Source organism: Anoplolepis gracilipes, chromosome 13, assembly GCF_047496725.1.
Source record: "Anoplolepis gracilipes chromosome 13, ASM4749672v1, whole genome shotgun sequence".
Lineage (NCBI taxonomy): Eukaryota > Metazoa > Arthropoda > Insecta > Hymenoptera > Formicidae > Anoplolepis > Anoplolepis gracilipes.
This window is the reverse complement of record NC_132982.1, coordinates 1,240,295-1,250,723: the sequence shown is the minus strand read 5'-3', so window position 1 is coordinate 1,250,723 and position 10,429 is coordinate 1,240,295. Positions and strand designations below refer to the sequence as shown.

General features: G+C 28.0%; 1 protein-coding gene across 3 annotated transcripts; it reads left to right on the top strand.

The window, feature by feature from the left end:
- Nucleotides 1-1,647: 1,647 nt before the first annotated feature.
- LOC140672490 (WD repeat-containing protein 26) lies at nt 1,648-10,214 on the top strand. 3 transcript variants are annotated; one of them, XM_072904683.1, is made up of 11 exons: nt 1,648-2,207; nt 2,463-2,699; nt 3,467-3,626; nt 4,315-4,485; nt 4,677-4,850; nt 7,139-7,327; nt 8,054-8,320; nt 8,484-8,629; nt 8,706-8,914; nt 9,251-9,445; nt 9,577-10,214. In XM_072904683.1, exons 1-11 carry the CDS (start codon nt 2,194-2,196, stop codon nt 9,630-9,632), a joined length of 1,818 nt encoding a protein of 605 aa, XP_072760784.1. In that variant the 5' UTR covers nt 1,648-2,193; the 3' UTR covers nt 9,633-10,214. The 3 variants fall into 3 exon arrangements, with proteins under 3 accessions (XP_072760784.1, XP_072760786.1, XP_072760783.1); XM_072904685.1 differs by having other exon boundaries at nt 2,428-2,699; XM_072904682.1 differs by having other exon boundaries at nt 1,650-2,207; nt 2,451-2,699.
- The last annotated feature ends 215 nt before the right edge of the window (nt 10,215-10,429 follow it).

The following is a 10,429-nucleotide window of genomic DNA, read 5'->3' as shown; positions in this document are numbered from 1 at the left end:
AAAAGAATATATTTAAAAATATATATAATTATATATTCAAAGATATAAAAACATAGAAATATGAAAACAAAAATATAAAATAAAATATATACATATAAAAAAAAATATATATATGTATATGTATAATATATATAAGATTAATATGCTTGTGTGTAGAACAAAATAAATGTACAAGCTTAAAGAGATGTTAAGGATTCGCTTTTTTTCATTGAACTGTGATAAGTATCTCTGAACTATTGAAACAAAAAATGTTGCGATCATCAGCAGAGTAGATTTATTTCCCCTAATTTTTTTGGATCCTACAAATTGTATATAGCATCAGTAAATTATCTTTTTAATAAACTTTTAGCACGTTTTAAATAAATAAATGAAAATGTTAGGATAAAGGTTAGGTAGGATAAATATCGTGATAATACAACTTAAGCCGTGATGACACTATAGGTTGCGGGTTCGGTTGTGGTTGGGGTTACTGTTGGACATTGGGAACCAACCAATCATAGCAAAGGTTGCTTTGCTGTGATTGGTTGGTTCCCAATGTCCAACAGTAACCCCAACTGCAATCGAACCCGCAACCTATAGTGTAATCACGGCTTTATATTCACTTACGATGTAAATTAAACCGTCAAAAAATTAAGAGAAAGCACTGAAAGATTCAGCCTTTCCGACAATTAATAAATTTTAAATTAAAAAAATAAAAACTGATCCGGATGTAAGAACATATGTAAGAATACATATGTTCTTACATCATGATCGGATAGATTTAAAATGGCGAAAAGTAAAAAGTCAAACAGGATATAGTTTATAAAGGATACATATATATATATAGTCTGAATTATATAAAAAATAAAGCGTTATTTTCATCGCAAAATGAATGCAATCGATAAAGTAGAAAATGTTTTTCGAACATAGTAAAACTAGATAAATAAACTCTGTTTATTTATGATTGGTCTAGAAAATTCAAGTCTGCGAATCATCGATCGAACGCGGCGGCGCATGCGCGCGCGATTCACCGCTAAGTAAATTTCTTTTTTATTTATTTTATAAAAAACCGAGATCCGACAAACGTTTTAATTATGATAATCGTGACCGACAAACGATTGCGCTTCGATTGAGCTATAGATCAATTAAAAATAATCAAAATTTAAAAAATTACCGCTAACTTCACATTAAATTTTTTTTTTTTATTTTTCCTAAACGAAAATCCGACAAACGTTGGAATTAATCCAACAAACACCGACAAACAACCGACAAACGATATAATAAGAGAAATTATTAAAAAATCAATTTCGAGGAGCCAATTTCACAGAGGTATTGTCTTCGTTTCTCTTGAAATGCAATGATGTTGTACGTATACAGACATACACCAATACATTGAATAAGAATTTATTTCTCAATTTGGTGACAGTGACGCTGAATTTTCTCGTCGACCCTGCCGACCCTTAAACGCAGAAATTTTTAGGAAGTGAAAACAACACGAACAAACCTATTCTAAATATCTGTGATCAATTTGTAGCGACATCTCGTGGTAAATAGAAATTTTAAGTAGACAAAGAGAAAGAACCGAAAAAACCAGCCAGCCAGTCAGCCAATCTACTGAGCCAGCCGAGAGTACGTAACGAGCGGATATAGTAGGCGCAACGATCGCTAGCCTATCCGCAAAGAAGAACACGGTGTGACGTAAACGGCGAGATCCAAACAAGTATCAGCTGTGCCGCAGTCATTGTTCTCTGGTTCACATCTCAAATTCTGAACAAGGGCGAATCCCTTTCCCTTGGGATTCGTCGACTCGTCGAGTTGAACGACGGCGGTGACTGATACATCTGTGCGCGAGGATACGCGAGGAGACAGAGTGAATCGCTCATTTAGAGACACGACAAGTGGCGAGAGGGAAATAAAAAAAGGGAAAGGACTAAAGGCCAGGATTTTTTCCTTCCGTATTTCTAACGCAATTCTCGTGGCCGCGTGCGTGCCTTTAATCCCCGGCCCTCCTACAGCCCTAGTCGCTAAGTCGTCAACTAAGTTACCTCGGGGGACAATAATCGTGTGAAAAAACGGGGCGGTACGCGCATAAGCCTGGCCTCGAGCAGCGAGTCGGACGACGGTGGACTCGCTCCGCCACCGCGCAAAAGGTCCCGTAGTTCTCTATCGACTACTCTACGACCAGCGGACGAGCAGCACTCCTCCAGTCCGGATATGGATAACTATCGGTAATGTTTTTTTCCTTTTTTTTTTTTTTTTTTTTTTAAATATATTTGTATTTTTATATTTCTTTATGTCTATATAATTTCTCATAATTATAATTTCACCTTTTTTATTTTTATCTAATACACATAGCCTAATGGTTTTAAAAAACTTTTAAAGGTAAAAATATTTGATTAAGATAGAATATATATTGATGCTATCGAATTAATAATATAGTACTGTCAGTGCCATCATGGATAATATTTCAGTGTACACGACAGTGTAATGCAACAGCAGGCCTCAAATGGTGGTGTACCTTCTGGACTACAGCAAAATGGATCTAAGGCAGATTCTGGTGGACTTCATGCCAATGGCAACTTGTTACCTGAATCAGATGGCGATGTTAATGGTGTGAACGGGGAAATAAATCAAAGTTTAGGACCTCCAAAAATAATGGACAAAACTAATCAAGATATTGTGAGACTCATTGGACAACATTTAAAGACAGTTGGTTTAGAGTATGTAATACTATTGTTTAATTTTTCAATATTTTAAGTTCTCTATTATTAATTTAATAATAAGAAAGTAATTTACTATTAATTAACTATAAATATAAGCTTAATTTTACTATACTAATTAGATTACAATGTACATATAAATTATTAATTATATCAAAATAATCATTCTTTCATTACCAGCTACAATTTCAATAATTAATGTCTTAAGTATAATTAAATAATTAATGTCTTTGTCAGTTCATATTTATTAAGAGAATTTTATTAATTTATAAGAATAATCTTCATATGAGAAAAAAAATGCTAACAATAGAATTTTGAAATATAGATAGTATAATATTAGATAATATAATATCTATTAGTTATATTTATTTTATAATAATGGGCAAATATGAAACATACAAATGGCATTAAAATATATATAAATTTATATAATTTTATATAAACACACACACACACACACACACACACACACACACACACACACACACACATATATATATGTTTATATAATTATATTTCAACAAATTAGTTTAATAATAATAAGAAATTATAGTATATAATTGTGTATTCTATTAGACTTATTTTATCAGACTACAAATATGAACATTTGCAATATTAAATTATATTTATTTTGACATTTGTAATCACTATAAATTTATTAATATCAATTTTTAAAAAACCGTGCACAAATTTTTAACATTATTATATATCAGAAAAATATAATTTGTAATTTATAATAAATAATGAGAGAAATATATTATTTTTAGTCGTACAGCAGATCTACTTATGCAAGAATCAGGCTGTCGACTAGATCATCCTGCTGCAGCAAAGTTTAGACAACATGTTATGGATGGCGATTGGAATAAAGCAGATCATGACCTCAATGAACTGAAGTCCTTTTTAAAGAGTGCACACCAGAGTTTAGTGGTAAAGTTTTCTAATATAATTAATGATCATAATAATACAAGGTATTTGTAAAATGTTCAGCCAAACTTGATTTATATATATTTATATATATATATATATATTATATATATATTATATATATATATATATATATATATATACACATACATATGTATATTCTACTAATTGTACTGATGACAGGAAAAAAATATATGAATACAAATTTATACATGTATTCTTTTCAAGTTAGATATTGAAAATTATAAATTAATGTGAAAAGATTACGACATGCAAGCAATGAAATATATAAAAATCACTAATATTGCTCAATAATGAAATATAAATAATAGCATAGACATCAATGAAAAGTACTTTACTGCAGAATCGTAACTTTTGAGAAGATTTATTTGTGTGTGCGTGCGTGTGTGCGTATGTGTGTATTTTTTTATAATGGAATTTTGAAATTACATCCCAATCATAAACACAATTATTTATTTATTTTTTTTAAAGACTTTTTGTAACTTAGTTTAAAATAAAAAACTGTAAATTATGGTGAAAGAACTAATAAATAAGACAGCAGACAAAGAAAAACAAGAACACAATTTTAAACAGTAATATCTGGAAAGATGCGACATTTGTTGACAGGTTTTTATCAGTACAGTTAGTAAAATATATGCACAATTTAATCAGCATTTTTTCTTATTCATAGGAAATGAAGTTCTTATTGCTAGAACAAAAATATTTAGAATATTTGGAAGAAGGTATGGTATTCGACGCGTTACATGTACTACGCAATGAGCTTACACCTTTGGGCCATAATACTGGTCGTGTTCATCAGTTATCTTTATTTATGATGTGCAGCGGACGAGATGAATTACAGGTATTTTATATATTTGTTGTAAATAATAACACACACACACACACACACATACATGGTTACAACTGATAATAACTATACTTGTTTTACATCAATAAGTTCCTACGAAAATTGAAGCTTTCTGATTTAAGATATCTTTAAGACTAATTTACAACTAAAAATTTGATCACTAGCAAATGGACACTTGTTGACAGACACGTGCAGGCTGGGATGGCAAAGGGCCAGTCTCCAGGGCTGCGCTTATGGACAGACTACAAAGGTACCTGCCACCCTCCATTATGTTACCGCCACGCAGACTTCATTCTTTACTTTGTCAAGCTGTGGAAATGCAAAGTCAACTCTGCACGTATCATATAACACATGCGCAGGTATATTAATGAATCATATTTTAATTTGAATTATCAACTTAATATGTCCTACTAAGTATATATGTACTTTTCATAATATTTCTATACTTTTAATGCTTGCTTTCTTTCTTTGTCTTTTTTATAGTATTATCATATTACCATTATAATGTAAAAAATACTGATATATTTTTATAATAAGTTCAGTATAATATTGATATATCTATCTCTTAAAAGATAGAACTATTTATAGCATCAAGATAATGATGAAATTACATATTAATATTAAATAATAATGATAAAATTAATTATTCTTAAAATTATATTTTTCAAAAATACTATTTAAGTTTCCAAATCTCTTGATATAATAAAAAAAAAATTTGTTTTAATTAATATTGATGAATAAATTTGTAACATATATGAAAGATAAACATCAAATTTTAAAACTTAAGTTAAAAAAGAGTAATCTTGTTGTTTTTTACTTTACAAAAAAAAATTAAAATTGAATAAGAAGCAATATTTTTAAAAAATCTGTAATCAAAGTATTTAATATTTTTTAAAAATAAATACATTTATACTGTAAGTTAAAAAAAAGCTGTAATATCTAGTCTATGAAAGTATTTGTCAAAATAAGAGTCACAATATGTGATACAAGAATGTTTTATGGTCATAAATTAGAAATGGAATAATTAATATAAATATTTTACACAAAAGGTATACAAATTTATCCTATTATTTGGAATGACAAAGTTATATGTAATGATAACACATAAAAATTACAGTTTTTTATTAAACAAAAATTGAATTTCTGTTGCATGTTGAATATATTTTTAAATCTATGCTAATTGAGGATTTATATAAACCATAGTTTTTATAGAAAATAAATTTTTTAGAATGGTTTTTTCATTAAAAAAAATCATGACAAGAATGCTATATTTACATTCTAATAAAAATATTTTATAGAAATTTTTAAGAAATCAATAAATAATCAATTGCAAAAATATATAGCAAAAACAATGTTAGATTATTCACAGATTTCATGGAAGATTCAAGAAAATTCACTACAGTTCACCATAATATCTACAAAATAAAAGTGATGTAAACAGAGTTCAAAAATAATGTGTTGTAACGCCGTTATCATTATATAGTTATTTTATTCTATAACAGTAACGGCGTTATAAATTTTGTCTGTAACTGAAAAATTTTGTTACATTTGTTTTAAATTATGAATAACGAATTATTTTGTCAAATCTTACTGACTATAATTTTCATGTAAAGAAATATATTGGTCAAGAGCGTTGAAATATAACATTGTATAAAAACTAAAAGCGCTTTTTAGTGTCTCATTTCTCTATACTTTGTGAGAGACATTTAATTAGATAGATAATTCGGTGACTGATTAGGATTTTGAGATTAAGAAAATTAGCATAATATATCAAGATTTTATAATTGCATTAGATTAAAGGCAATTTGAATCTTGTTTACAAATCTATTGAGAAAACTAATAATTAAAAAAACTTTCTTTTTCTATATTATTTTTATTATTTAAAAATTTTAAAAAAGCTTTTTTCCAACTCTTTTTCATTATTTAATTTATTAATATTTAAATAAATTATTATCAAAATTATGAATAACAATCATCATCAAAATGATATTTTTGTTATTTTAATACAAAGTAATGTTTATAATTTTGAGTATATTTAATTTAATCTTGCATTAACAGTTTGAAATATAGTGAAAATTATAACAACTATTTGAAATAACAGTATTTATTTTCAGAAATTATAATAACTATTTGAATAATAGAGTTATTTTTTAGAAAAAAAGAATAATAACGGTAACAAATTACTTTTATGAAGTATTTTAACGATTATGAAGTATTATTTTTCAATCCTGTGGAAATAAGATACTTTTACCTTGAAAAATTCTCGTTTATAAATAAACACATTCATTAAATATTACATTTTAAACATCAATTTTTTTTAGGCAATGCAAAAGTATTTTCTTTTTGCCTTTAATTTCAAAATATAATAAATTTTATATATAAGTTATATTTTAAATAATGAACTCTTTATATATTATAGCATAATTTAAATTTTTCTAGGATTAATTGGTGTGATTATAACCAAATTTAACAGACAGTTATAATAAATTTTTCTGTATGTTATTATATATATTATATATATATATATATATATATATATATATATGTATATATATATAATGAGAAAGAGAGAGAGGGAAGGGGGGGAGAGAGAGAATAAATCTATTCATTTTTTCAATTAAAATTATTAATAATTTTTCTTCTAAAGCCGACGAGTCTAGAAAATGTCTCTCTACTTGTGGATCACAGTTGTGGTAAAGAACAATTTCCGTGCCACACTATACAGATACTCAATGATCATTGCGACGAAGTTTGGTATTGCAAATTCTCACCCGATGGTCTTAAACTTGCCACAGGCTCTAAAGATATGACTGTAATTATATGGGATGTAGATCCGGTGAGTATATATATATATATATATATATATATATATATATATATATATATATATATATATATTTATGATGATTTACTGTGAAAATGTGATCAAGTGCTTTGAGAATTTTGTAAAATTTTCTAAGAGCTTATTCTTTTAAAAATATATGATATGTATTTTAATGATATACAAGTCATAAAAATTGGCTTTTATAGTCTTACTTTTCCTTTTTCTGTTTTATATTAATTTATGTTTCTAATTATCAACAGTTATATTAAATTTTTCATGAAATTTTTTAAAACATTTGATCAATTTTACTATATAAATAGATGTATAAGACCTTTACTAACAACATTTTTTTAACTAATAATTTTATTTTCTTTTTTAATACAAAAATATTAAAATATTTTTAATAAATTTTTAATCAAATGATTTAAAATTAAGTTTTTTGGAAAATCCTATATTTTTTAGAAGAAATAGATAAAATTTTATTTTTTTGCAATATATATAATTTTATTTCTATTTAATAAAATTTTAATTTATGAAATTTAGTTGTAAAAAATGTACAGTATTGAATGATAGGAAAGTTACATAATTTATAAATATTTTTTATTATTTTTGAGGAAAACGACTCAGTATTGGCAACAAAATTTGAAGTAGAAAAAAAATGTGATTAGTGATTGGCATCCTGTACAATTTTATTTGCGAAAGAAATAATCCATAAACATTTGTCCGAATGTGATATAGGAAACGTTAAAAGTAACACATAGAAAAACCCTTGAAGGCCATACATATGGTGTAGCGCTAATTGCTTGGAGCCCTGACAGCAGCCATCTAATTGCTTGCGGTCCTGAAGACTGTCCTGAATTGTGGCTTTGGAACGTTGATACGCCCGATTGTGAATTACGCGTGAGATTGACTCAAAGTACAGATGATTCACTGACAGCTTGCGCCTGGCATCGTGATTCGAATAAATTTGTAGCGGGAGGTCTTCGTGGTCAATTTTATCAATGCGTACGTTAACTTTTAATTTAATAATATACATTTTTATACGTTGTTTGATTAATTAAATTAATAATATAAGCATTTATATCAGATAATCAAATGACTTTTAATAAAAAATCGGACACAAACTTTTACATTCATCCAATGCTTAACTTTAATAAAAAAATTTTAGGATATGGATGGCAATGTCTCTGATTCGTGGGAAGGAGTAAGAGTAAAATGTCTGTGGTGTCGCAGTGATGGAAAAACAGTTCTAGCTGCTGATACACATCATAGAATTCGGGGATATAACTTCGACGATTTGTGCGATTTCACAATGTACGTGATTTAGTAATCGATTTAGAATACAATAATATTAAATAAAACTTAACAAAATCATTCTATACTATTGTAGGTTGCAAGAAGATCATCCCGTCATGTCATTTAGCGTAAACAAAGCGGATCGACTCGCGTTACTGAATGTGGCCAATCAAGGTGTGCATCTTTGGGACTTGCAGGATAGATGCCTCGTAAGACGTTTTCAAGGAGTCACTCAAGGACATTTTACTATTCATAGCTGTTTCGGAGGGACTAATCAAGATTTTATTGCATCTGGTAGTGAAGGTTTGTCATGCGCAAAAACAAAATTATTATATTATACATAGTTAGGAAAAGGATGGAAATTCTGAAAAATCTTGAAAATATAAGTTTTAGATAGAAAAAGAATCTAGGCAGATCGAGGAAAGACCTGGTCATCTAAGACAAGATTTATTAATTTTTTTCGAAACCATACATTTGTTTGAGACATTTTTCTGTAAAACATTTTTTAAGATTTTTCAGGCTTTCCATACTTTTTCCTCACCTTATATATTAAATCACTTTGTATTATATTTCAGTCATTATTTAGAGAAAAAAAATTGTAAAACATATCATTAATTTGTTGTTTCTATGTTAACATAGACACTAAAGTGTACATCTGGCATATCAAGAGAGAACTGCCTATAGCAACACTCACGGGACATTCTAGAACAGTTAATTGTGTCTCATGGAATCCTGTTTATCATCAAATGATGGCTTCTGTATCAGATGATTTTACAGTAAGGATATGGGGTCCAAGATCATCTTCTCTAGATGGAGCTGAAAATGATAAGACTGGTAAGCCTTCACAAAATTTTCTAAAGATGGGAAAGAGAGGAATTATTTACAATATAAAAGAGTTGTTACATGTTATATTAATGCAACTTTCTCTTTTATAATTATTTTTTATGCATTTATTATTATTTCAGTATCGCTAGAAACTAACTCTTCAAATACCAGTGGATGGCATGAAATGGTATCGTAGCGAACTACAGAGCCCACCAGTGTTCCCATGACCTCATGGTGTTCAAAAGACTGTCATATTGACATTTGACTATCATACTGTCCTGTTGATTGTCATATTGACATTTTACTGCCTTCTGCAGTTGTCCTCCATACCTCTTGTCATTCTTACCTACCATCTACTGAATAGAGGTAATAGGAGAGATGTATATGTTAGCAACAACTGCTAAACCGTCTGCAACTATTAAAACCGAAACCATCGAGTGTAATTTTCACCTTTGTGCATATATACTTTCTTTTTAATAGTATCTTTATGTATTTTGTATGCATATGATATTCATTGTGTTATCTTAATTAAAATGTTGAGTGATTTAAGCATCAGAGTTAATAATCGAAGATATGATGCAGCATAATAAAGTAGGTTATATGGCAGAATAGAAAATGAAGAAAATTCCGTCTTAGGATTGATGTGTAAGAATAAAACTATAAGCAAGAACATGGAACACATCTATATGATGGAGACAGTACCGTAGAAACGTTATGTTTTGACAGGAATTTTGTCAAATTTGACTATAATTGTATCAATAAATATTGTAAATAACAATTTCGAATCTAGAGTTTTATTTTAAGTCATTGATTAATGACATACATTTCTTTAATGTTATGTTTTGTAATTTTTGTGACAAGATTATATAAATATGTATCATGATCTCTTAGCAGATTACTGGATCTTGTACAGAGTGAGGAAAAAGTATGGAAACCTTGAAAAATCTCGAAAAGTGTTATAAGTTTACAAAAAAATGTTTTCAGACAAAAGTT